Source organism: Podarcis erhardii (assembly GCF_964252035.2).
Source record: "Podarcis erhardii genome assembly, chromosome: 10".
In the NCBI taxonomy this organism is placed as follows: domain Eukaryota; kingdom Metazoa; phylum Chordata; class Lepidosauria; order Squamata; family Lacertidae; genus Podarcis; species Podarcis erhardii.
Window position 1 is genome coordinate 250,720 of NC_138500.1, and position 27,290 is coordinate 278,009.

The 27,290-nt window shown below is 54.9% G+C and overlaps 1 protein-coding gene and 1 long non-coding RNA gene across 4 annotated transcripts in view; one reads left to right on the forward strand and one right to left on the reverse strand.

Moving 5' to 3' along the window:
- Positions 1-322: 322 nt before the first annotated feature.
- Positions 323-27,290, forward strand: part of LOC309352023 — a 43,786-nt gene continuing 16,818 nt past the window's right edge. The window contains exons 1-2 of one of the 2 annotated variants that reach the window (XR_014160994.1): positions 323-1,784; positions 2,047-7,114. This is a non-coding gene — a long non-coding RNA (uncharacterized lncRNA). Of the gene's footprint in view, positions 7,115-27,290 lie in introns of both variants that reach the window. The other variant, XR_014160995.1, reaches the window with a different exon arrangement.
- Positions 7,729-27,290, reverse strand: part of PPP6R2 (protein phosphatase 6 regulatory subunit 2) — a 42,892-nt gene continuing 23,330 nt past the window's right edge. Inside the window, exons 14-25 of one of the 2 annotated variants that reach the window (XM_081879708.1) lie at positions 26,788-26,873; positions 26,573-26,653; positions 25,144-25,241; positions 24,229-24,286; positions 23,542-23,669; positions 22,922-23,112; positions 21,645-21,807; positions 20,716-20,804; positions 19,685-19,895; positions 17,202-17,225; positions 9,309-9,500; positions 7,729-8,520 (exon numbers count right to left, since the gene is read on the reverse strand). In XM_081879708.1, coding sequence (XP_081735834.1) covers positions 8,469-8,520; positions 9,309-9,500; positions 17,202-17,225; positions 19,685-19,895; positions 20,716-20,804; positions 21,645-21,807; positions 22,922-23,112; positions 23,542-23,669; positions 24,229-24,286; positions 25,144-25,241; positions 26,573-26,653; positions 26,788-26,873 — 1,373 coding nt within the window. In that variant the 3' untranslated portion in view covers positions 7,729-8,468. The remainder of the gene's footprint in view (positions 8,521-9,308; positions 9,501-17,201; positions 17,226-19,684; positions 19,896-20,715; positions 20,805-21,644; positions 21,808-22,921; positions 23,113-23,541; positions 23,670-24,228; positions 24,287-25,143; positions 25,242-26,572; positions 26,654-26,787; positions 26,874-27,290) is intronic. The other variant, XM_081879709.1, reaches the window with a different exon arrangement.

Genomic DNA, 27,290 nt, shown 5'->3' on the forward strand with positions numbered 1-27,290 from the left:
GGCTGCTCAGTAATGAGAGCACCACCAACCTGAGACCGGCACTGGCTTCCCATCTGCTAGCGGGTCACGTTCTTGCACACTTAGTGTCCAAAGCCCTGAATAACATAGACCAGGGTGGTCCAACTTCTCAGACCAAGTGGACTGCAAGGGTACCTGGACACTGACCCCATGGGCCACATGATGGAATTAAATTTCCATATCATAAATTAAAAGTGTTTGCAATATAGTTAAACTGCACAAATAGTATATTTAATTGAATCTATACAAGTAAATATACAATTAATAGATTTAAAATATGTGTTAAACAAAATTTAATATACAAACATATGTTTGCACTTTTGTTAACGCAGCCACTGAGTCCTTGTCATGATAAAAACATAGGGTATAAATAAGTTCTTCCTGTTTTAGCCAGAATCTCCTTTCTTGTCACCTGAATCCTTGGTTTCTGATCTTCCCTCTGGCGCTTCCTCCATCTTCCATTGACTCCTCCCACGAATATGGAGATAGCTCTCATCTCTTGGTCTCTTCAGGCTAAACATGTGACTCAGTATTGTCCACTCTGCCTGGCAGTGGCTGGGGGAGGGGGGTCTTTCCATTGCTGCCTTCCCACCCTCCCCTTTCAGCCGAAGAGGCTCCTGGGGACTGAGCTGGGGGAACCCTCTGTGTGCAAAGGAGGGGTACCACCTTATGGCGCCCCTCCACCTGGAACTGAGCCCGATTCAGCAGCATCTGGTGATGTGGGTGCTCAGGCACTGAGCCTTCCTGTGAGAAAAGGTGGGTGTCCTGGGTGGGATTTGTGAGATGCTGGAGTGGACGTGACTCACATTTGAACACAAACATCGAATCACAGTTCCTGCGTCTCTCCAGCAGCTCCATTCACAGATGCAGCAGAAAAAGGCAGGCAGGAAAAGAAGCAAGTGCCTAAAGGAAGTTTTTTTGGGGTTGGGAGAGACGCCTGGCTCAAGCCCGGCTGGGCAGGTGCCCCTCATTTCCCTTGGTGCCTCCAGCCACGGCCCCTTCTGGGTCTGGAGGCAGACATGGCCGAGGAGGAGGGGAGGCTGCTGCGCATGTTTCACAGGTGTGCTATCATAAGCACAGCACCCCATAAGGGCATCCATAGCTCTCTGCCAAGGACCCTTTCAAGAGAGACTCGCATTCTGCAAATGCCAGAGTCAAGCTGTCATAAGCTCTGCTGTCAAAGCAGTTGTGCCACAATCCCTCCAGTGGCCAGAGAGAGCAAAGCAGGCAAATGCACTAGTTTCTGAATGAAGCTGTCAACGGTCAAAATGTAGCAACTTACACAGCAGGGTATGGAGACTTCCTCTAACGCCCAGAAGCGATAAATTAACTCTGCTTTCTCAAGAAAATTGCATATTTATAAATAAAATACTCTATAAAATGGTTTTTGAATGCTTTATTGTGATTACAATAATCACCCATATCCATTCGGATTCTGGGAAACTTTGTTGGCATCTGTCTTGGGAAAATAGAGGAATGCACCTTTGGGAGTGAAGTGAAATTGTTGGAAGGTTGCAGCACCTGCTGTGGCTGTAGAGACTGATGTGGGAGAGGCTGGTTTAGTTGCAGCCGGGGCAGAGGAAGGCCCCCGCACCGTGGCCCAGGGGTCATTCATCCTCTAGTACCTGCCTGCCTGCCTGCCTCCAGGCACTGTGCCCTCCTGCGTTTGCAGAAATCTTTTTTGTTGCAGAGTTGGCCTGCTAATGGGGCTGGGGCTGGACGGCAGCTCCCCATAGAGCATGTCCTTGGGGATCCTGCTATCCTCCGTTCTGTGGGCATGATCAAGCCAGCATAGATGATGTGCTCCTCCAGGGGAGTTTGTCTACCAATCCCCCCCCCCCCCCCGCTTGCACTCAGCTCATCTGTGGCTCCAAGAAGCTGTCAGCATGCAACAGCAGCCAAATGAACAGCAACCAAAGGAACGGCTGAAAACCATGGCTACCATATCCCTGGAGCATGATGCCACATAGGCAATAATCCGTCCAGGTAAATGTTCAGGCAGGGTTTCTCTAAAACAATGGGTCTCAGTAAGCGTGACTGATGAGCTATCTTGTTACGTTGGCCCAGATGGTCCAATGAATAGAATGTGTTAAATCTGTTAATCACTGGAAGTGTCATTTTGCCAAATTTATTTAATTTATATACCGCTCTATACCCACAGGTCTCAGGGCGGTTCACAAGATAAAATCACAATATAAAAACACAAAATACATAAAATATAAACCGAAACAGCCAAATACCCCCCCTCTCCAAAAATAAAACACATAAAAACAGTTAATAACAAAACAAAAAACATTTAAAGCAGTTTGAAAGAATGTAAACGGTATTCTCTGCTGGGCAATAGCAGTCCCTTTGTAGTCTGCTAGGCCCTGTCCTAGGCGGGGGGGGGGGGGGGGGAGGCAGGAGCAGGATCCTCAGACTCCCAGCAGGTGATCTAAATCTTGTTCAAAATGTGTGAGGCCTGTTTTTCACAGGATGCCTCGCTTGATAAAATGTTGCTTAAGCTATCCCTTCCCCTAGTTTTGTGGTGCATCATTGATGTTTGTATACGTTCTACTGACATTTGTGGAGTGTGATTTATTACTGCTGCACAGGAAAACCTAAAAAAGCAGGACACTTTTTGTTGGGGGGGGGTCTCCTTTCTTTGCTTAAAAAATGATCAGAGACGTAAGAACCTGCCTTGTCTTTTTACATGCCCGATTGCCTTTTCTTTTCCACTCTGACGGGGGAACCTAGAAGGCAAGGGCCACTTACTAAAGCAACCCGCTACTTTTGTGTCTCCGATGGGGCTTGGGGCCCTTGGGGCTCCTGGAAAGGTTGCCCCATGCAAGACCATGGTGCCCCCCTTTGGGGAGAAAGCCCAGGTGCCGCACTCCGCTTTGCCCCCAGAGCTTGGGGGGGGGAGGGAGACAAGCCTTCCTTGTCAGCTGCTTCCCTGGCCCAGGATGGCCCACGTCAGGCAGCCCAAGGGGCCCTCATGGGGTCATCTAGGGCACCTTGTCCACCCTTCCTGTCCCTGTCCTGTTGCAAAAACTGCCTGGCTGGAGAAGACGCAGTGCTTGCAGCTTGCCCGACTCCGCTGCACCCCCGGCCCCTCGCCCCCCACCTCCCTTGACCCCAAACGGCTGGAGGGTCTAGGGAGGTCCCAGCGGTATGCTGGGGTGGCTCCAGGGCCAAGAGCGCAGCCTTGACTGGCCCCAGAACACCAGCAGCTGCAAATTGCCCAGCTGGCTTGACTGTCATGGTTAAGCCTTCCTTTGTAAAGCGCTGAACTTAGCACAGGATAATAACAACATTTGTACCCAGCTTCCAACACAATGAGACATTAAAAACTTCCCCATATAGGGCTGCCTTCAGCTGTCTTTTACAAGTTGTAGAAGTGTTTCTTTCCCCAACATCTGACCGAAGGGTGTTCCACAGGGCAGCTGCCACTATCAAGGCGGCCTTCCAAAAAATTGCTTGTGTTATATATATTTGTATGCCACTTCCAGACTTTGGGACAAGCGGCTGCCTTCATCTGCCCCAGCTGCAACTAAACATCTCTCCAAGTCGGTCTCTCCAGCCACAGCAGGTGCTGATACCCTCCAGGTTTGACTTCACCTCCAAAGGCCCTCCTCCACTGTCTCCTGAGACAGATGCCAACTTTCAGACCTACATGGTAAAAAACGGGCTTACACTTTAAAAACAAAAGCACACAAATACTCTCTCCTGCCTTCCAGCAAGGCATCTCAGAGACTCACAGCCAACCTGAGGGATTCTGCTTTCCAGGGAGGCCTCAGGCCTCAACTGCTGCTTCTCAAGAGCAAAGGGCAGGACGTGGCGGTAAAGGCTGTTCCTGACAAAAAAAGGAGACAGCCACATGGTCTCCCTAGCTTCTGATACAAATAATTTTCAAATTGTTTTAAATTTGAAAGTGATACTTACTCCTCAAAAAAATCCTTTCCGCATCCTCTTGGGAGCTTTTCTGCTGGGCTGGAGGCTTCCTCTCAGAAAACTTTCCCCTGCCTGAGTGGACATGGGGGAGCGGCCTTCTTTGCCCTCCAACCACGGGGCACCAAAACTGAGGAAGCCAGCTGGTGAAGTGGCACACAGGGGGGAGCTGCATTCGGGGACAACGCTGGGGGGTGGGGTGGGAATGGCAAAGCAAGCCCTGGCAGTGTGAGCTTGGATGGAGAAGAGAGGGGGAGCCTGAGGCTGGCATGTGGGTCGGTTGTTTTCCATGAAATGTTCATTCTGCTTCTGTTTCCACTTTCCAAGTGGGGACTAAATCCACAAGGGAGGGAGGGGGCGGCACCGGTTTCCCTGAGGGGCTGCAATGCCCCCCTCCCCTCTCTTCCAGCAGAGAGGCAAGATGGACCAAGCAGCTCTGGCTAAGCTGGGGCGAAAGACCCTCCAGAGACACCGTCCTGGCTGAGCCACTGCAGCCAAGGCAGGCAGACCCCAAAGCTGGAACTGGCGGAACAAGAAACAGGACAGCAAAGAAAGAAGACTTCAGGCAGAAGACATTTCATTTCGTTTTATAGACCGCTTTTGTAGAAAGTTGCAACCGATCCTGTCGCAATAGCTCCAGCTGCAAATCTGTGGATTAGGACCTTGAAAAGGTGGGTTTAAATTTGGCAGTTGAGGAAGTGGCCGTGGCTACAGGGAGGAGGCGGGCTGTCTTGCTCAGCAGCTGGGATTCTAAGCTCTCCCCCCTTAGCAGTGCTTCCGCTGCTGCTGCAGCCCAGGCCTAGTCGCCCCCTGTCCAGACCTCCAGGCAGAGCTGGGCTGCCCACCGCTCACCTTGCAAGGCGGGCTGACTCCTCCCAGCCTGATTCCCTGTGCCCTTGAAGACACCGAGCCCCCCCCCTCCAGAGCAGGGCTGTGGGTAAAGGGAGGTCACAGAGTGGAAGTAAACACAGAATGGAAGTTCTTGGAGAAGCCACAGGGAGCTCAAGAGAGCAGATGGGTAGGGAAGGCAGAACAAACACCAACAGGATTTCCTGCCCCGGAGAAAAGGTCTCGGAGCAAGACCCTTCTGCTGCCACCAGGCAGTTGGGCTCAGAGATGCCGTCAATCCTCAGGGGGGAAGTCTGACCTTCCAGGGGGTTCACGGCAAGGCAGTTCATGCGTAGGGAAAACAGCAGAAGTCCACCTCAGCTGTCCTTCCTTGGAGGTTTGAAAGCAGAGGTTGGGTGGCCGCCTGCCAGGTGCTTTAGCTGTGTTTCCTGCATTGTGGGGGGTTGGACTAGATGAGCCTTGGGTCCCTTCCAACTCAGGAAGCTGTCAAGCTACCAGGCAACTGCTTGTTGCTGCAACTGCAAACTTATGTCAAGTCCAGAACTTAAGATGAGGGAGATTCCTGCTGCCACCAAGCCGACCACTGATAACGTGTGTGTCTTGGTCTGGCTCTCTGCTCATGCTCTGAAGACACGAGTGTCTCTTTCTTACTGCCTCTGCCCACCTCCTTCTCCAGCTTCAATCCACCATGTGAGTTTCTGCTCAAAGGACATTTGGAACATGCTGGACGCCACAACTATTCAGTGCTGGGCAAAAGGCATGTGACTCTTCACAGCCCGGGCCTTGCTGTGCGAGGGGGGCACTATTAATGGAGGACGAAAATGGGCTGCCCTGTGGGAGGGGAGTGTTCAGGGGCCAGCCGGCTGGCTGCAGGCCAGGAGCAAGCTCCTCTCAGGCCAGCGTGGCCCCTGCCACTGGGTTTCGGCACGCTCTACATCCCCCCCCCCCACATCCCCTGGCTGCGCAGGTGCTGAGGGATGCCTTGTTCTGTGAGCCCTGCAGGTGCATCTCAGTGGGGAGAGCAAGGCCCAGGGACCAGCCTTGACCTCTGGCCTTGTTGCTCTCAAATCAACCGCCAGGCAAAGCTACTAGAATTAGGCTGGGTGCTGCTGCCAGCACTGCACCAGCACCCCAGGGCTCAAACGCCCCATCCCTTGCTGGCAGAGGGTGCTTTGGGCAGGAGGCCCTTGGACTGGCAAGGGAGACCCCTTTCCAAAGTCTCCCTCGCCGGAAAACTTTGTTCAGCTTGACTTTTCAGCCCCAAACCCGGCACACGAGAGCAGCACTCTAGGGCAGGATGGTTCAAGGCATGCGGCCCTCAAGGCCTTTTTTGGTGGCCCTCATGCTCCTTCCCAAAGCCAGGTGAGGTGATAGGCTTTGGGAAAGAAGCATGGGGCTCTGACAGGGTCCTAGAGTCCTCTCCCTCCTTCCCCAAACCTCCTTAGTGCGTTCTCCGCTTTGGGAGGGAGGGGGGAGCGCTCTAGGACCCTGCCAGAACCTCATGCCTCCTCCCCAAAGCCTGTTGCCTGGCTTAGCTGGATTTGGGAAGGCAGCAAAAGTGATGGGGGCCCCTCAAATTTTGGCCTCACTTCCCCCCACCCCAAGCGACAAGGCAGTGTGTGGCCCACAGGTTCCACGTTGAAGTACTCTTGTGGCCCACTTGGGATGAAGAGTTGGGCCGCCCGGATCTAGGGGGAGGGGGCAGAACCCAACCCTGTCCCTCCTCATAGTCCTCATTCCACAAGGAAGGAGGGGGGCAGCAGCAGAAAGCAAAGCAGCCCGAGAGCGAAGGAGGATGGGAGAGTCAGTCCCCAGACTCCAGAGAAGCTGCACCCACTAACAGGCTGGAATAATGGATTCCTGTCATGTCTTCTGAGCCTCCCCCCCCCACACTCTGTGGAAGCCCTCCCTGCAAGCTGCAGGCAGGGAGTCTGTGCTGGGCCACAGCCGACCCCCTGGACGACCACTGGCCATGCTGACTCCTGGTGGGGTGCCAGACCGCCCCCCCCCCCGCTCTCCTCTTTGGGGCCTCTCTAAAGGCAGCAGCAGCACAGCAGCAGGAGCAGCAAAGCCACAGAGGCCTCTTGCCCCCCTGGGCTTGGCCACAACTGCTAGATGGAATCGCCTCCCCAAAAAGACTCCGTTTGGGGGCCCATTTACAATACCTCTTCCTCAATCCTTTTTGAGAGGAGGAGACCAGGACACCTCGCAGGATTTCCCATGTAGCCACAGCCTGGTTTTTACAGCAAGGGAATCCAACTGCATTTGACTGATCCCCGACCCCCAGATGGAAAGGCTGAGCCACATGGGGAGTGGGGTGCCCCCTCCCAGAACTCTTCCCCCCCCCCAGGAGATGATGGCCCAGGTGCCGTGATGTCACAGAAGCCCAAATTAGAGCAGCTAAGAAGCAGGAGGAAGCCGCCCTTGGCCTCAATAGAAATATTTAACAATGTGCAGAATAAGGGAGCATCACAGTCCAACATTTTACGGAGAGTATTTCAAAAAGCAAATTGGTGGTGGTTTCTTGTTTTTTTGAGGGGAGAGACCCACCAGACCGATGGCAGAGCCAGACTTTTAAATCAGCCTAGGAGCTGCTACTGTCAGTCCCAGGGACTCCCCAGTGCCTGATTTTCCAGCTCAGCTGTTGCTGGCAACCAGCAAGCGGCCACTGAAGATATATGGAGTGGCTACCCCCCCCCCAGCTGCCCCCTGGCTGAAGGCGGTTCCTAAGTCCCCTCCCAGGGCACAGCCAGGGCACAGGGCAGGCGCAGCTTGGAGGAAGGAGGAGGAGGAAGGACCCCCCCCTCGGGCAAGTGTAGCCATTGGGCCAAGCCTCTCCCTCCCCTCAGCAGCAGCAACAGGAGCCCAGCCAGAGGGGAGCTGCCGCCTCCAACCAACCTCCCAGGCTGGCAAGATTCAAAGTGCAAAGTGTTGCAATTCCTGCATCCATTAAGAACATTACAAAACAAAACCAAGTCAGAGCGGAGCCCATCAGGGAAAACCGACCCGCTTCCAGGAGCCTGTCTGACCCTCTGGAGATGCCCGGCCCCAGTTCCTTCTGTGGGGAGGCTGCTCCCTCCCCCGGAGCCCAGCGCCAGCGGCCCCAATCCCAGGGGCTGGTGTGGCACCTCCAGAAGGAGAGCGGACAAGGACGAGCAGAGGCTCCCAGGGCCTCCTTCCCTGAAACAGTAAGAAAAACAGTGTGGCAAGACGACGCTGCCTTCCGGCCGCTGCCTCTGGGACCCTCCTGCCTCCTCTCTCCAGCCAGCGCTTCCGGTAAGGCATTATTGCTATACAAAAGGCTGTCCCAGGCCGTCCAGCGCCAGCCCTGCCAGGCCCAGGGCAGAGTCCGCGGAGCAGCGTTTGCCCTCCAGAAGAGAAGCTGGATCCTGGAAGCAAGACAAGGGGGGCAGGACACCCTCCCCAGAGAGTGCGCCAGGGGGGCTGCGGGGCAGGAGGAGGCGGCAGGACGCCCGGGTGGCCCCTGGCCAGTGCTACATGTCAGCCGCCCAGGGAGGGCCTCCTCTCGGAACAGGGTGGCCACCCCGACGCGGCACCTCGGCTCTCCAGCGCCAGTCCTCTCGACAACGCAGCATTTGTGATTCAAAATTAAGTTAGGTTGTCCGAAGGAGGGCCAGCTGCATCCCCACCGTCTGGGCCCAGGCAGTCTGTCAGGCCGGACCGTTCAAGGTGGGCTCTCCTCCCGGCAGCGGCTCCTCTTTCCTGCAGAGAGGGCAAGAGGGGGAGGTGTCAGGGGCTGGCCGGCAGGCAGGCGCCCAGAGAGGCCAAGCCAGAGGGCCAGGAGAAGCTTTGCCAAAGGATGCCCACGGCGCGCACTCTGCCCCGGAGGGCCTGGTTGCATTGGGCACCTGGCAGGGAGGTGGGGCCCAGGGCCAGGAGGGGGGCAGCCTGCCTCAGCAGGGATTCAAACCAGGCCCCCTTCATCTGCCCAGCCAGAGCACCTTGTGGGGGAGCCTTGTGGGGGGAGGAAGCAGCTTCTCCCCACAGAATCTTAGGATTAGTAGCTTCTGCCCAGGCTTCCACTGAGCCATCAGACTAAGGCCTGCCGGGATCCTCTGATTTTCTCTTGCTTTTATATACCTTCAGGTTTTTTCATTTTAGAGTTTTTGGGTTTGGTTTTAATGACTGCTTTTGTTCCTTAGGAGATTTTTGAAATACTAAGTAGTTTATAAATGTTTCTCCAGCATAGCAAGGGGTTAGACTACATGGCCCCTTGGGGCCCGTCCAACTCTACAACGCTTTGACCCGATGGCATAAAGGACAGTAAGTAATAAGCAAGAGCAGCTCCCCTCTTTGCCAGGGTTAGGGTTAGGGTTAGGGTTAGGGTTAGGGTTAGGGTTAGGGTTAGGGTTAGGGTTAGGCTCTCATGGCTCCTGTGACTTGGTCCCTGCAGACGCAACACCCCAGGCTGGCAGGCTCTCTGCAGCACCCCCCACCCCCGGCCAGGGAAGACCCAGAGATAGCACATAGACCAGCACACCCCCCCTCACCTGTCTCTCTTGGCCTCTGGGGTGGCGCCAGCAGCAGTGGGGGCAGCAGCAGGGGCAGGAGAACCCGGCAGGAGACCTTCAGGCGGCAGGGTGGCGGCGGCAGTGCTGCTGCTACTGCTGCTGCTCAAGGGCTGGGGGGGTCCAGTCTCCACGGTGCTGGGCGGCTTGTCCGCGACCTGGGAGCCCCCCATGCTGTAGGGAGAGAATGGAAGCTCACATTAAACAGCCCCCAAGAGGGTCCCTCCTGGGAGGAAGCAGATCCTGACACTGCACCAGCCGCAAAGGGCCAAACACCCAGCAACACCGCTCCCCAAGGGGGGGGGGGGAGAGCCCAACCGCCTGCCAGAACGGAAGCCCTGAAAGGGGGCCCCCAAATCCCGGTCCCAGGCAGCGTTGGAGTTCCAAACTCACCAGGGCTCCATCAGGTAGAACTGCATACACACAAACCCCCCTACTCCCCACAGAAGGCATGTCCAGACCCCACACGCAAGCCTGCCCTGGGCTGAAAGGGGGGTTTTGAGGGGGCTCAGGGTCTCCACACAGGAGGGGGGGGGCGTGCCTGCCCTCCCACAGAAGCCAGAGATGCTCAACACCAGCTGAGGCTCCTCCTGAGGCATTGGGGATTGGAAGGAGCGCACTAAGGCAGGATCCCACCCTCTCCTCTGCTCTGGCCCATCCTGATCCCCCTGCCCCCCTTCCTGGCATTTGAAACCCCCGCCCAACCCCCAATCCTCTGGGTGGCTCTTCCCACTTTCTGAGCCCCTGGTCAAAACCCTGATGCAAAGCAGCGTTTGGGGCAGCTGCTGCCACCTCAGGGCTGCCCTATCCTCTGCTTTTGAGGAGCTTTGCCTCACCAGCCCCCCAACATGCTCTGCCCCCCACTTGCAGACCCCAAGCCAGAAACAATAGGGCAGGACCCCCGGCCGCCAGCACAGCGACCCAGCAGCACCATTCTGACGGGATTGCTTCAACCTGCCCTAGTTTAAGGCTGACGGGGTGGGGGGCAAGTGCCGTCTCTGGTGCTGCTATTTTCGAGGGGGGTCCCTGGAGCAGATGCCCCCCCCCGAGCTCCACGCTTCCTTCACCCAGCACCACACCAGGATTGGCAGCAGTGGAAGCTGCTTCCCCAGGCGGGACTGAGAGGGAAGCCTTCAAGCAGGCAGAACCGATTCCCACCCCCCTGCTTGGGTTGCACCAACTCACAAGGAGACCTGTGTCTCCCCCCCCCCCCAAAAAAAGTGCCTAGGACAGGTCCAAACACAGCAGGGCATACAGGGATGGGGAGGGGGCAGCAGATGGGCAGCAGGTGACAAGGCAGAAGGCAGGCAGCCTCCTCTTCCTCCTGCTCCTGGGGGGAAGCCCCACCTGAGGGGGAGAAGGGAGAGGCAGAGGCAGCGGGTGGCCTTGCAAGGAGAGGCAGACAGCTCAGATGAATGGCGAGAGAGGGCTATGTTTGTATTTTGTTTGTATCTCACTTTGCTCTAGTTTTCAGAACACCGTCTTGATTGTTGCAGCATTTCTGCCGGGTGGCATTCAGAGAAGGCCCACGGAAATCAAGGAACCGAGCCAAGGCAGCCTCACTGATTTCAACAGGTCTTACCTGAATACAGTGCTGGAAACTCAGATATATAAGCCGGGCGCCAAATAGCTCCTTACACTGGGGTTAGGCGCCAAAATGGGGTGCCTAGTTGTCCTGTTTGTACCAGATGGTTCAAAAGTTTGATTTTTCAATATGGCTTTTTGGTTCCTGAAATTCATTCTGATTGCGCAGATAAAATACAACTGATAGAATTCTACAGGATGTGGTCTTAGTGTGTGAAAACAGTCCAGATCCAGGGATCCCCAGATGGTGGAGACATCAGGCGCCAATCTGGCACCCAGGCATCTTCACTTGGTCGCAAGCAGCCAATGGCCAGGAGTAAAATGTGCCTGGTTAATTTTGAACACTGCCTGAATTCCACCCATTGTTTTTAGGTAAACCTCTCTCTCTCTCTATATATATATATCTATCAGTATAAAAATGTACATGGTAAAGACTTCTTCAAAGAAAGTGATGCTTTGAGGAGTAAATGCCATTCAGCCCTGAGGAGGAGAATGGGGCCTCCTCCTCCCAGGCCCCGCCTGCTGCCAGTGCTGTGCCAGGGGGGCCAGGTTTTGCTTTCCCTTCCCTCCAGCTGCATCACCCCCTTTGCTGGAAACCGGAGCCTAATTCTTCCACCAAAGGAAACTCCCTCCTGCAGCAAGAGGCTTCCTTTCCCCTACGCACCCTGGCAGGGCCCCCAACGGGGCAGCCCAGAGCAGCAGCAATGGCCTCCCACCCCGCAGGCCCACGGGCAAGAGGAACACTCCCGAGTGGCTCTGAGTGGTGCCCGTGTGACGCTCTAGCTGCCTCAGGCTTGGCACAGCCAAAGGACAACAGGAGCAGCTGCTTCATCTGATGCCTCTCTTTCCTCTGGGAAGATGGAACAAAACGGCCTTCCTGCTGCTGCTGCTGCTGCTGCTGTCGGGAGGCCACAGCTCACCAGAGAGCGGCCAACAGGCCATTCCCTTGGCAGGTGCCCTGGCAGCTCTCAGGGCCAAGGTCGGGCAGGAGGCGGCGGCGAGAAAAGGTCTGCCCAAAAACATGCTCCGACCATAATGCCGTGAAGATGGAGATGAACCAAACAACAGCTGGCACCTTCAGAGGGAGGATGAATGACACCTTATTCAGAGATAAAGAATTCTGCAAAAAGGCCCAAAAAACATTGAGAGACTATTTTGAGATTAATATGAGGACCAATGTTGAAAAAAGAGTAATCTGGGATGCAAGCAAAGCCGTTATGAGAGGTTTCTTGATACAACAAAATGCAATGAAAAAGAGAAGCCAAAATGCGAAAAAGGACAAGATTTTGGAAAAGATAAAAGAAGGAGAAAAGAAATTAAGATCAAAACCAAAGTCTCAGGAGATTTTGAGAGAAATTAAATTATATCAAGTTCAGTATATGGAATTGATGAACCAAGAAATAGAATGGAAAATCAAACAAATGAGACAGAAGACTTTTGAATCCGCAGATAAATGTGGTAAACTCTTGGCTTGGCAATTGAAGAAGAGACAAAAATTAAATACAGTGACAAATTTGGAAGTGGATGGAAATAATATCTATAATCCAATTGAAATTAGAAGCTGCTTCCAGAGATACTTTAAACAATTATATGCACAAGGGCCACAAAAAGATTCCGATATAGAACAATTTTTGGAGAAAAATGGACTGAAGGAAATTTCAAGTGAGGGTAAAGTACTTTTGAATCAAAAAATAACTGAACAAGAAATAGAAGGTGCCATCCAAAATATGCAACTGGGCAAATCTCTGGGGCCTGATGGATTGACTTCCAAATACTACAAAGCTTTAAAGGAATGGATATTACAACCTTTGAAGGAAGTCTGTAACGAAATTCTTGAGGGGAAAAAAGCACCTGAAACGTGGAAAGAGGCCTACATCACGCTTATACCGAAGACAGAGACTGAAAAGACCCAACTTAAGAACTACCGCCCAATTTCCTTATTAAATGTGGATTATAAAATCTTTGCTGACATTTTAGCTAAAAGATTGAAAAAAGTTCTGATGGGGGAGATTCACAGGGATCAAGCAGGCTTTCTCCCGAGAAGACATTTATCAGACAATGTAAGGAATATAATAGACATTTTGGAAATGTTAGAAGTTAATATAAATACAAAAGCTGTTTTGATATTTGTGGACGCGGAGAAAGCCTTTGACAATATTTCTTGGACCTTTATGAAGAAGAATCTCCAGGGGATGGGGGTAGGTCAAGGGTTTGAAAACGGTATAGGCGCAATATATTCTGAACAAAAGGCTAAACTTATAGTGAATAATGTGATCACGGAAGAACTTAAGATAGAAAAAGGGACACGCCAGGGGTGCCCAATTTCCCCATTACTTTTTATTTTGGTCCTGGAGGTTTTGCTGAACATGATAAGAAAGGACCAGCTGGTTAAAGGGGTTCAGGTCGGAGCAAAACAATATAAATTGAGAGCATTTGCAGATGACTTGGTACTTACATTACAAGAGCCAGAATCTAGTACTAAAAGGGTTTTGGAATTAATTCAAGAATTTGGTCAAGTGGCAGGATTTAAATTGAATAAGTTAAAAACTAAGGTATTAGAGAAAAATTTAACAGTTACCGAGAAAGAGAAGTTTCAGAATGAGACAGGTTTAACTGTGGTTAAGAGTGTAAAATATTTGGGGATCAATATGACAGCTAAAAATATGAATCTATTTAAAGATAACTATGAGAAATGTTGGAAACAAGTGAAAAAAGATCTAGAAATTTGGTCAAATTTGAAGCTTTCCTTGTCTGGTCGAATAGCAGTTATAAAGATGAATGTATTGCCTAGAATGTTGTTTTTGTTCCAAACATTGCAAATTGTGGACAAGATGGAATGTTTCAAGGGTTGGCAGCAAGATATTTCTAAATTTATCTGGCAGGGCAAAAAGCCCAGAATAAAATTTAAGATTTTAACTGATGCAAAGGAAAGGGGGGGATTTGCCCTGCCAGACTTGAAACTTTATTACGAATCAGCAGCTTTCTGCTAGTTAAAAGACTGGCTGCTTCTTGAGAACACAGATATTTTAGATTTGGAAGGTTTTAACAATTTCTTTGGGTGGCATGCATATTTGTGGTAAGACAAGGTTAAGGCTCATAAAGGTTTTAAAAACCATATTGTCAGGAAAGCATTGTATAATGTTTGGATTAAATATCAAGATTTGTTGGAGAACAAAACTCCAAGGTGGCTGTCACCAATGGAGGCAAGCTTTGAAAAAACTTAATATGGAGTCTAAATGGCCAAAATATTGTGAAATCCTAGAACAGGAGGGCAATAAGTGGAAATTGCAGAGTTTTGAGAATCTAAAAGATAAAGTGCGAGATTGGCTTCACTATTATCAAATAATGGAGGTTTACAAGTTGGATAGAAAAATTGGTTTCCAGGTGGAAAAGTCGAAATTGGAAACAGAGCTGTTAGAATCCAAAACTAAGAACTTGTCAAAAATGTATAACTTGCTGCTGAAATGGAATACACAGGATGAAACGGTTAAATCAGCTATGATTAAGTGGGCACAAGATATTGGTCATAACATTATGTTTGCTGACTGGGAAAGCTTGTGGACCACCGGTATGAAATTTACGGCGTGTAACGCCTTGAGAGAGAATATTATGAAAATGATTTATAGGTGGTACATGACTCCAGTCAAGCTTGCAAAAATTTACCACTTATCAGATAATAAATGCTGGAAATGTAAAGAAAATGAAGGTACATTCTTTCACCTCTGGTGGACATGCCCAAGGATTAAGGCTTTCTAGGAAATGATATATAATGAAATGAAAAAGGTATTTAAATATACCTTCTTGAAGAAACCAGAGGCCTTTCTCCTGGGTATGGTTAGCCATGTGGTGTTAAAGAAGGACAGAACTTTTTTATGTATGCTACAACAGCAGCAAGGATACTTATTGCAAAGTATTGGAAGACACCAGATCTACCCACTCTGGAAGAATGGCAGATGAAGATGACAGACTACATGGGACTGGCAGAGATGACCGGCAGAATCCGAGACCAGGAGAAAGAGACAGCGGAAGAAGATTGGAAGAAATTTAAAGACTATCTTAATAAATATTATAAAATTAATGAAAGCTAGAATTGACATGGGTTTAAAAATTATGTGGTTTACAGAGGTGTTGATTATGGAAAATAACAGAATTGTTAAAAGCTATGGGAAATAAGGGAATGGATTTGCTGATTAGATAATGAAATTAGAATACAGAAGGGGGAGGTATGAGGAGGTCGAGGAAATTAGGTTTAAGAAAATAAGGATTGAAATTATACTTGTTTCTTTATATTTGTTTTTCTTTGTATGTGTATGTTGTTTTTTCTTATGGTTGTTTAAACTTTAATAAATATTTTTTTTTTTTTAAAAAGAAAAGGTTTGCTCCCACCCTGGCCTGAGGGGTCCTCCTGATGCTGCTTGCTAAATTAATAGGTAAAGGATCCCCGCTCCGCAAAAGGAGCAGGAAGAACTGATCTGTCTGGGGAAGAGGCGGAGAGTAGCTGCCTCCGCAACACCTCAGCCATACTAGATGCCAAACACACACGGCCTCAGACTCCAGCAGAGACAGGGGGGGCCAGTCCCTGGGCATACACCCCAAAAGCCACACAGAGAACACAGCCTGGATGCAAACAGCAGCCATGCCAAGCCACAGAGGTTCCCAGGTTCCCAGTGAGAGTTGCTTTTCCAAACCCCAGTGGAGAAGCTTCTGCACTTTCATGTCTGGCTCTGGAGCCGCTCCTGGATGGGCGGAGAAACTGAGCCCAGCCTCTCAAGCGGACTGCAGTGGGGCTGGGAGCGCCAGGTCTTGCAGAGGGAGGCCTCCCAGCTGGGTTAGTGGGCAAAGGATCTGCGGAAGGTGCTCTGGCAAGCAGGCTCAGTTAGTGGCAGGGCTGGGGCGGGCAGACAGGCGGTGGCGGGGGCACCTGGCATCATGCTGGGGGGGGCATGCTTGGGGTGGGGGAAAGGAGGAAGCCCCAAGCCATGCAGGGTCCATGAGGAGCAGCCATGGAAAGCAGTGCCCCCCGCCCAGGAGAGCCCTAAACATCCACAGGGACAATGCAGCACTGCTGCACTCAGGCCAGTGAGAAGCTGGGGCCAAATACTTCCTGCAGCAGCCAAGGGGAGGCTGTGAGGGGCCAGCGGCCAGGCCCCCTCCTGCGCTCCTCCCTGCCAGACGATCCCTGCTGCTCCAGCCAAGGGCCCTGGCAAGCTTCTGCTCAAAAAGGGGTGCAGTGCAGCTGAGCAGAGGCCTCCCTCGAGGCGAGGGAGAGGGAGGCTCAGAGCAGCCCCCTGGCCAGCGATGAAGCCTCTCAGCCCATTACTGGTGCAATGCCGCTGCCATCGAGACAGAGCAGGGCAGCCCCAGCAGCCCCAGGTTGCCTCCTGATTCAGTTCCTGAGTCTGACAGCCAAGGAAAGCAGCAGCAGCAGCAGCTATGGGGGTTCAGGCAGAGATGTATAAAGTGGGGAGGGGGCAGGGGCTGCTCAGAACACGCAGGAAACACAGCCAGGAGTCCAGCAGCCAAGACCTGGACTGACACAAAGAAACCTCAGTCTCCTTCAGGGTCCCCCTTCTGCAGGGCAATTCCTCCAAGGCCGAGGGGGGGGGGTCATGTGCATCGGCCACAGGAGAGCCGCAAGCTCCTCTCACGCTGAGCCGCTGCTCCCGGTAGACCGAGAGGTCTGAAGGCTCCTGGGAGAAGCCTTGCTGTGGGGCTCACAGGGCTGGGGGGGGGCGGGGCACAGGATCCTGCCCATCTCACACGCTCCCTGCATCCACCAAGGGAGAAGCTGGCTGAGCCGGAGGCCTGGTCCCCTTCCACTCCAACCCCAGGTACAAAAAGGCTGCTCTTTGGATTTCTGAAAAGTTGGGGTTTTAACTTGGAAAGAAATTTGCCTGCCGCCAGGTTGCCTTGTTCCTCAGGGTGATGTGCTCCCTATGCAAAGAGCGCCCCCAACAGGGCAGCTTCCAGCCAGCATTGCAGAGGAGGGGGGACAGATCCTGCTTGGGGGACCCACACCTTGGAGGCTCCCCCTTCCACCCCCTGCAGCTGGGGTGGGGGTCCCTGGGGCGGCTGGGCAGAGGCCTCTTCTCCCTCTTGGAGGGGAAATTCCTCCTTGCAGAAGGAGCCCTGAAGAGGAGGAAGAGGCTGCTAACTCAGGGAGGGAGGGAGGGAGGGAGGGAGGGGGCACCTGTGAGGGAAAAGCCCCCTGGGCTAGCTGGGTGCACAGGCAGGAGAAGCGCAGTGTCCGGTGGATGTTTGGAACCCTGCCGTGGGGGCCAGGATACATACCCTCCAGCGCCAGGCCTTATTATTCTGAGCAAGACCCACAAAGAGAGAAAAGGACACAGAGAGAGAGAGAGAGAGAAAGAAAGGGAGAGAAAGATAAAAATGGCTGCAAAACCAGCCCACCCTCCTCGCTTACTCACTGTTGGCCCCACTCATCACCCCTCCCTCCCAACTAGGGCACCCAGAATGACTCCACCAGCCAGTCCCAGACCTGACAAGCACCCCCTGAAGTGGAAGCAGAGGGGCTGACACAGCCCCCAACCAGGAAAGCCCCCGGCAGGAGTCCACTAGGCTGTGGCAAGGGAACGGGACCCACTCTGGCAACCGGACTTCCGCCCCCACCCTCTGCCAAGGCTGGAAGGTCAGAGCGAGCCCCAGAACAGGGAGTCCAGAGAGGGAGGTCCTACTGCATAAATGGACTCCCCCCAAACCCCACCTGGGTGAAGCCTGCTGGAAGGGATCAGGGAAGCAACTGGTAGAATCTCCTGCAGACACGGAAGGGGGTGAGGGAGGGGGCTGCCACAGAAATTTGCTGACTGGCTGCAGGACCCTTCCCCCTCCAACCCCACAGCGGAAGTCTCGCTCCGAGACCCCCTTCAGGGTCCCCATAACAGCAGGTGTCCAGGTGGGGAGGGGCCACCTGAAATAAATCAAGCACAACCCCCCCCACATTTCACATGCCATCTCAACAGGACAAGGAGCTCTTGTGAAGGAGGGGCTGGTTCCACCTTTGGCCTGGCAGCACATGGCAAGACTCTTCCCCATCTCCACTGAGAGGGCACTCTCTGAGCCTGCATCCCCACTCGCCAGGGCCCCTTTGTGGGTCAGCTGAGGGGGCAGGGCTGGCACTCGGGTCGGGACTGGGGGGCAGGGCAATCTCACCCGTTGGCAAGACGCCCTTCATGTGCTGGTGCCAACCGCCTGGAAAACACCTAGCACTCTGTGCCAAGCCCCCTGCTGGCCTCGTGGCCCCCGCGGAGGGTCCTGCGCCCCAACCCCAGCCCCACTGCTCACGGTCTGAGTCCCCTGCTCCAGTTCCTGGCAGGGCGCAGCAAAGCTGGACCTCAAGAGTTGGGCGCTACTCCTCTGCTCATCTACAGCCCCCCTTTGCAAGAGAAGTAGGAATTTCAGCATCAGAAGGAATGGAAACATTGACAGCCAATTTAGCAGGTAAGAAACAGGTGTCGTGCCCCCTCAGAAGGCTCCCTCCACCTGCCCTCTTGCTCCTCGCAGGCCACAAGGGAGGCAAACACAGCCCAAAGGAATGACAACAAAGGAGATTCAATGAAGCTCACTGGCACCCAGGAAAGACACCCAGAGAAGCCGAGCAAATGCCACTTTTTCTTGCCTGCAGCAAAAACCAGCGTGTCAACAATGACCTCAAGCCTTTCCCATGCATTTGAACCCCAAACCTGCCCCACACCTTGGGCCCTGGAGCTGACCTTGCTTACAGGCAACCTCCCCCCCCCCCACCCCCAGACACGTCCTCACCAGCAAGAGCCAAGCCACAACTGCAGGGACCAGATCCGGCAACAAACCAAGACGCCAACTCTGCCCCTCATCCACCCAGGGTTGGGGCTAGGCAACACTACCACACAAGAGCTGACAACGCTGGCCTCTGGCTCATTTGCCCACGGGGCATATTCTGTCCCCCGACAGCAGCGCCCTTCCTTCCACGCAGAAGCAGCAGGTAGAGGCTGCCAGTTTAGCTTTCAGCACATAGTGGCCCTGGGATGATCCTGTTTCCATAATTCCTGAAAACGATCATTTTTCTGATCTTAAGCTGTAAACAGCCGCTACTTGGTTCTTTTTGCTGCCATGTGTTCCCATTTTCTTTCTGTATAAATAGTGTTGAAGGGAGCACTGACAAAGTGCAATTTTCTCCACAAAATCTCAGGCCACGAGAACTCGGTGTGATTATCAGACAAGCCTCCGTTGGTGGTTTCTCTCCGCTGGCTGTGCAGCTTCCCCTCACGGCAGGAATGGCCCACCTGGGACGCCTGGGAGCTTCTGGGCAACTGAGCGAGAGTCAGAGGAAGCCCTAGAAGCCTTTCATCAGGGGAAAGGGAGCTATTCTTGGAGGGGGGGGCAGCACTTTTCTACGCCTCCTCTCTGGACCAGCACAGCATCAACTGCTCTGAGGCTCCTGCAGCCCAGAGAGCTGCTTGGTGGCGCGGGCTGCACACTGCCTTTGGGGAGAAAGGGCGGAAGTGACGCACCACAGCCTCTCCAGGCCCTCCTGCAACACAAGCCTTTCCCATCCCCTGCTGGGTCCCGCATCCCCTCCGGAAAGAGGCTGCCCACCTGGGGGTCTCTGCACAGCAGCACCAGCAGGGCCCACCCAAGCTGCTGGAGGTGGGCGCTCCCTGACGGCCCACTGCCTGCCCAAGACCTGCAACCACAGAGCCGGCTGGCCTTCACACACACACACACACACACACACACACACACCCTCCATTGGCCTTTGCTCCGCTTTCCCCTCACACCTGGAAAAGAGTGCCTTCTCGTTCTTGGCATCCATGGTCAGCTTGATGGTCTCCTGGCCGGAGCCCGTGCTGATGGTTTCCGTGACAACACCCGCCGCCTTCTCCTCCTCTTCCTCGCTGTCCGAGCCGCCGGAGGAGCTGCTGTCTGAGGCCACCAGAGGCGCTTTCCGTGCCACGCAGACGTTCCAGACGCAAGGAGAGGCAGCGCTGACTGGAGGGGGAGAGAGCGTGTGAGGCCCACCTGGCAGGGCTCTCCTGGGACGCCAGAGCAGCAGCCGCGCGGCAGCAGGACCTCCGAGGCACAGACTCTGCCGGAAGGGGAACGCCTGGAGCCCAGGCTCTGCCAGGATGAGGCCCACCCTCTGACTTGATTGGGAATCCTTAAAATTTCTGCAGGTAACTGAAGGACCAGCAGCACTGCAGCAATGCCCCTGCTCTATAGAGGAAGCTGCACCTCACAGGGGCAGGGCTGGGGCTGGCTATCAGCCCCCAAAGCAACCCAAGGAACTGTTGGCTTGGGCTCGAGTCTGATCTCTCCTTCCTTCGTTATTCTTTCAACCCTGTGAGAAACCTCTGCTCCCAAAGCCCCTCTAAGCCTTCTGCCATCGGGCCTGGGAGCAGCTGCTTTCTGCTGCCTCCCAGGACACCTCAATCTTAAAAGACGGGGGTGATGTCCTGAGTGATTAACTGGCTGGACTGGGTGAAGTGCCCCTCTTGATATGGGGAGGAAGGGGAGAGGCTGGCCAGAGAAACGGCCAGGCCCCCTCCCCTGGTCACTCACCCACAGGGAAAAGGGCTGGGAGCTGCCCTCACAGCCTCAAACGCCTCCCCCCTCGCAGGAGATGAGCCCCACCGGTTGCCCCCCCAGTTCCAGGCAATGCCCTAACACTGCCTCCTTCTCCTCCCCCAAGAAACGGGGAGCAAGCGGAAGGCTTCCAGGAGTGTGGGTGAGTGTGAGGGGGGAGAAAAGGGGCTAACTGCCCACCGTTGGCCCCCTTCCAAGTGGTGGTGGTGGGGAAGGAAGCACTCACAGTTCTTGTCCTGGCTTTGCTTGGCCTTCCCTTCCAAATCACTGCTCTCGGTGTCCACGGGGGAACTGCACCTGGGGCCGGCCTCCGAGCTGGAAGGGAAAACGTGCTGAAGGGGGGTGTTTCTTGCACTGGAACCGGGGCTGCAGTGGGAGAGGATCTTGCCAAGGGGTCAGCCAACTAAGGCCCCCAGACCAGATCAGGCCCACCTGGGTCCTAAATCTGGCCCGCACAGCGAAGCCAAAACCTGCCACGAAGCTGAGACTCCCGGAGATGGCGACGGAAGAGGCCAAGTGGCGGCGGCTCTCCCGCCTGGTTTGCCTCAGTGGCATCTGATTGGCAGAGGTGTCCCCATGCCTTGCTGAGGTAAACCAGGCACAGTGTTTGATTGGCAGAGCCACTGCTTGGCCTCTTCCTCCCGCCGCCACCCTGGCGCTCCTGTGGGACGGAGAGCGGAGCGGACGAGCTTGCTCTGCCTGCCCACGAGAAGAAGCAGAAGAAGCAGCCCCTGGGAAGGTAAGCACAGCCGCTGGGGAGGACGACTACTTGCTCCTTGCTTCTTCTTCCAGCCCCCCCCCATGCCACTTCTCCAGCCCGCCACAAGGTCTGAAGAACAGTGGACTGGCCCGCTGCTGGAAAATTTTGCCGACCCCTGATCTTGCCTAAAGCCCAAGGGGGGGGGGGCACCAGCAGGGAGAGAGGGCGGGCCAGGGCCTCTGGCCGGCCTTGGCAGCTTCCAAGAAGGAAGGAAGGAAGGAAGGAAGGAAGGAAGGAAGGAAGGAAGGAAGGAAGGAAGGCAGGCAGGCAGGGGGCAAGTGTCTGGCTGCGGACAGAGGCCAAGCACTGGAGGAGACAGACCTTGGACCTGATCAGGCACGTTTCCCACTCCGCATGCTCAGCTGTGTCCCGGAGGACAGCTGCGGCTCACTCACCAGCAAAAGGGCTGGAAGTCTGTGAACTTGGCCCAGCCTCTCTCTTCCGGGGTCTTTGTGTCTGGGGTGGCAGAGTCCCACACGCTGGATCCGACATCCATGGCCACACACGCTGGCGGGGCCTTGGCGTTCACCGGCTCAAAGGCAGCCGTCCACCCAGACCCTGCAGAGATGCAATCGGTCAGCAGTTCCTCTGGGTCCAGCCCTCACCAGGTGTCTACAGGCCGGCAGCTGCCCGGAGGAGCCTGGCTCAGTCGCCAGAGAGGGGAGATCACAACCACACGGGGGGATCAGCCAGCAGGGACTCAGCAGCTGCGTTCAGACAAGGAGCAGCCACCGCTATTGCCATGGGGCAGAGGACAAGACCAGGGCTCATATTATCCAATTTACAAGGGCAACCACCTGCTGAATGGCTGTGCGACTGTCACACATCCTCCGAGGCCAGGCTGTCCTCAGGGTGGTCTTGGAAGCTGCAGCTTGGGTACTCAGGGGGGCTTCGGACGCCCGCAAACCCTGTGGCCAAGGAAGATGCCCTATCTGCCCAGCCAACCTCCAAGCGCCCATCTTGGTGTGCAGGTTAGCCAGGGGAGGCTGGGGATGGGACCCTCTTGACTGCTAGAGAGCTCCCTCTAGTGGGGAGGGGAAAGGGGCTTCTCTGGCACTCACCACGTGGGATGCTCTCTCTGCGGAGATCAGGTGGGCACCCACCGTGGGGTGCTTCTGTCCCCAACTGAAGACCACCCTGCTCAGTTGGGTGCCCTCTGACCCTTGTTTTTACTAGGCTTTAGTGAGGATTTCTGCCTTTTTATTCCTGATTGTCAAATGAAGTAACTGCTACCGTTTACTACAGTGTAAGGCACTTGGCAATTCTTTTGGAAAAGAAAAAGCAGCACAGAAACCTTTCATTCATGAAAATGAGGGAAGCCCAGCTGCTCAAAGCCACTGGTTGCAGGAGCAGCTCTTGGCCAAGCCGGCCCCACAGCCCAGCAGAGAGCCACTCATGGGCAGCTGCTTTTGTCCTGCGGAGTCAGGCACTCCTGCACCCCCCACTGGGCGACCAAGGAGGAGGGGCTGCCCTGCCTCGGCCTGGAGCGATGCTCCTCCCACAGCTCCCTTCTTTTCCAGCAGGCTTTCCTTCTCACCCCCCTGAGCACCCTGGGGTGCTTCATTCCAAAAGAGATGGTGCTGTCCAGCCCCTCCAAATCCACCAGAAAGACCTGCTGTGCAGAGGTCCCTTGTCGGCAGCCCCCCCCCCTGCTCCTTCAGAGACCCCTTACCTTCAGGAGGGGGCTCTGCTGCCCCTCTGCCCTCCGGGAGGCTGCCGCTGCCCTCGGCGTGTGCAGGAGGGGACGGCTGTGGCACAGTGGCCGACTCCTCCTCCTCCCCCCCAGAGTCTGGGCTGCCATCGTGGCCTCCGTTCTCCAGGTCGCTTTTGGAGGATCCCTCTGACGCGCCGGAAATGCCAAACCTGAAGGCAGGAATGGAAGGCAAGGCAGCCATGAGGCCCCTGGGAGGCAGAGCTGGCCGCTGCAAGTTCTGGGATCAGGCCCCTACTCCGACACTCTCAGGACGCCCGGGGGGCGCACTTCAAGGTCCTCTAAACTGACCCCCCCGCAGAAGCAGGCAACTCAGGTGAGCCACAGACTTCCTGTTTCAGAAGGAATCATCCTGTGAGCTCCTCGGTTGAGAAAGTTGACGCGAATTTTAACCTGTTTTTTAGTCTATTTACTGGAGATTTTTAGGCAGAGATTGTATCTGTCATGGATGCTTTAGTAGTTGAGATTCCTGCATTACGGGGGGTTGGACTAGATGACCCCTGGGACCCCTTCCAACCCTACAACCCCATGATCCTCTTGCCCCTTGGACAGAGCTAAGGAGACGCGGAAACCCCCCTTACCGCGTCCTGGACTTGACTTGGGCGGTGTAGCTGATTTCCCTCTCCTCCCAGATGTCTTCCTCTTCCTCGTTGTCATCAAACTGCTGGATTCGTTCACTGCAGCAGGCTTCAAACAGGGAGGCGTTGGGCTGCAGCAAAGGGGGAGACGGCGGGCCAGTATTCAGGGGGCTTGCAGAGAAGCTGCCGCTGCCGTCGCCTGCCCAGCTCTGGGCTTGCGCCTCTCACTCCAGGCCTCCAGGAAGGCGCCAAACAGAGAAGGTGACCAGGGGCACCAGAGGTGGGGAAGAAATGACGTCAGTCTGCAGCGGCTGCCCCAAGTCTCTGGTGCGGAAGCATGTGAACTGAGCAAAGGGATGGCACTGTGGGGTGCTGTGCATCCTCTCCCCGCTCTGTGCCAAGACAGCCTCCTGCCCTCACAGAGGTGGCGCCAGGGAACAGCATCCTCCCCAGGGAACATTCCCTCTGTGCTGCACAAGCAGACTCCTCGTGAGGTGGCAAGGAGAGGGAGAGCTGTGCGTTGCCCGCCCGGCAACATGGCCCAGCGGCTTCACTGGAGGTGCTGAACAGCGCTGGGGGCAGGGCAGATCGCAAGAGAGCGGCCGCGAAGCGGAGCAAGGAGCCCCACAAAGTGGCTCCCCCAACCGACACAGACGGAGATGCCCAAACACACCCAGCCCAGCTGCTTACACTGTCATCGTCGGCATCAATGTGGAAGTTGATCTCTGCAATCCTGTCAAAAGGTGCGCTGGAAAAGAGGGAGAAAGAAGCCCATTGGGAGGGGGCCAGAAGCAGCTCCCACCTCAGGGACCCCAAGCAAGGAAGCTGCTCTTCAGAGGGGATGGGCTGGCCGACCGGACCAGGCTCTTGTGAGGATAGAGGGAGGCCCCACAGAGCCTGTCCTGAGCTCCTTGGGGAAAAGGCCGGGCATCAAGGACGTCTTTTGATCAGCTCATATGGGACCAGAATGGATAGCTGGCCCTGGCGAACACTTGGTGTTCTCTACCCTATGGTTGATTCGTGGGCTGCCATTTAATTTCATCCTGGTTTTAATTTTAAGCTGTATTTTAATCTATTGTTTGATTGTGTTTTAATGTTTGATATATTTGGTGTTAGCCGCCCTGAGCCCGATCGTGGCAAGGGAGGGAGGCGTATAAATAAAATTTATTATTATTATCCAGCAAACCTGCCCGTGCACTTGCAGAGAAGGGGGGCTGCAGGGGTCTCCGTCCAAAGCTGCTCCCCTCACCCAGGTCTTCATTCATAAAGAAGCTTCCCAAAAGGGGAAGGGGGGCTCTTCAGCCCTGACTGGTCCTTGCAGCTGCCTGCTCCTCCACTTCCCTTTCCTGCAGGCAGCCTCCCCCCAACTGCACAGCATCCTTTCCTAGTGGGGCCAGAAGGGGGCCAGAAGGGGATCCACAAAGGGCTGAGTGAATGATCCAAGCGCTCCCTCACAGGGTTCCCTGTGGCCCCCCGGAGAAAGCCCTGCCCAGCCAGAGAGGGGAACTCCTCCCTCAGGCCCCTCTGCCTCCCAGCTCCATTTCCCAGACGGGGAGACTGACCTGCTTGTGGGGTGAAGACCAAGGGGGCAGAGGGGGCACTCACTTGATGTTGTCATCCTGGTCGGAAAACTCTTCATCGTTGAAGCCAAACTGATCCACAAAGTTGGCCGTCATCTGCTGGATCTGGTACTCTGAGAAGGCCTGGCAGGGGAGAGAACAGCTGTTGCACCATCTACACAGCACTGGCGCTGGGCCCCCTGCCCACCCCAGTCAGCGCTTGGCAGCCACTTTGTGACCAGCGCTGGCCAGGCCTCAAAGAGGGCCGCTGAACAGAAGGAGGCGGCTCAAGCTCAGTGCCTGCCCCCCCCCCCCTTGCTGGAGCCAAGGTGTTCACAGACCACCTCTCCTGAGTGGCTTCTAACCAGGACACAGAGTGAGGAGCTACACTGAGGGTGTGGAACTCCCTGCCTTGCTCTCCTCTACCCCACCTTGGAAGCGATTGTTACTTCAGTGAGCATTGGGCTCTAGCAAGTGGCTGGTGGTCTAGTGCTCCTCAGAAACCTTGTCTGTGCTGCTTCTGCCTCTTTGAACAGCTGGATTAGAGCAAGTTGGGATGATTTTTATGCTGTAAAGCAGTGGGAGCCAGAAGCGCAAGGACGGTCCCAATCCCAGCCACCGCGACTGCTGCAGAGAAACACCTGGGCTGAGGAAGACCAAGCTCTTCCTTCCAGGTGGGAAAAGCCACACTTTGGGCCACAGTTTACGTAGGGCCTTCTCGGGAATGGCGCCCGCCCTGTGGAACACCCTCCCGTCAGATGTCAGAGAGAGAGAATTAGACTTCCTTCTTCCACAGACATCTGAAGGCCCAAGCCCTGTATTGGGATGCTCTGGGTGTGTGGCATTTTGTTGCTGTTAATAATTACGTTACTGTATTATTCTTATTCAAGTTGCTCTTCAGGAAACACAACCAAACAACCATGATAAACTCATAATATATCCAAACACGGCGGAGCCATAAAATAAAATGCCAAAGAAAAATGCTGACAGCATCACTTTCTCACGACAAGGCCAGAGCCAGCTACAAAAGACTTCAACCCAGCACCGAAAAGGAAACTACAATGGCGACGGCAGGCACTCCCCCTCTCAGGGCTGTTGTGCGGCTTAAATGAGGAGACGGGGTGGGCTGGGGGCAGAGAGCCCCATACGCCACCCTGTGCTCCTTGGGTGCGAATGCAACAAATACAGAGCGATGATATGAACCATCCCAGGCCCCCCTGGGTGTAAGCAGGGCGAGAACATGCCCAGAGCGAGAGCCTCCTCCATTGCCTGCCTGCTGGAGGACACCTCTTTGCTGCAAAGCCCAAGCAATTCTCTTGGGCAGCCCTCAGAGAAAGCTCTGTCCAATGGTCGCAGAGGGTCTTCTGGTCCAACCCCCTGCAATGCAGCCGCCCCCTTGGCCAGGCGGCAGCAGGCTCTCCAATGGACAGCTCTGTAACAGCAACAGGCAGAGGACATCCTGGAAGGAAGCCTACCTGCTGGAGAGAGAGCTCGTTGGGGAAGGCTCCCTCTGCGTCCTCGTCCTCGCTGGAGGAGTGGAGGTGGTGTGTGCTCACCTGAGAAGGAGAGGACCAAGGTGAGCATCTCGGCCGGCAGGGCAGGGGCACAACCAGCTTCTGCATGGCGGCTCAGTGTATCCTCAGAGCCCTCCCAAAAGAGAGGCTCCAGAGGGAGCGGAGGGCAATCTCACCAAGTCGACCGTATTCCTCCGGTTGGCCTCCATCAAGGTCTCCTCCACAAAGCTCTCCCACCGTCCTCTGCAATCCTCAGGCAGCCCTGCAAAGGAAAAGGAGAGGCAGGCCTGGCTTAGGGATCCGACTGTGGAGGAGACCCCTGTGCTGCTCCTTGCGGGGGGTGGGGGGGGTGGGGCATCCCTGGCCAACAAGGGGCTGGAATCTCAGCCTGGCCACTATCAGAGACCCTCCCCCATTATCTAGCCCTCCGGATGGGGCTGAGGCCCCAGGGCAAGACGACAGCACTGCTCGGCCTCGTGTTACAAGTCACGTGGATGGCGGAGTCAGGAAGCAAATGAACGTCGCTCTAACCCCCCCCCGCCCCCGAGCCAGGAGAAAGGGACCCCAAAGCGCTTCCCCATGCCTCCCCCCCCCCCCCGACACTGCCCCATTGCTGCCTCTCTGCCCGCTGCACATGGCAAGGGCTCCTCTGCCCTCTGGGCAAAGCAGGAGCCACCGG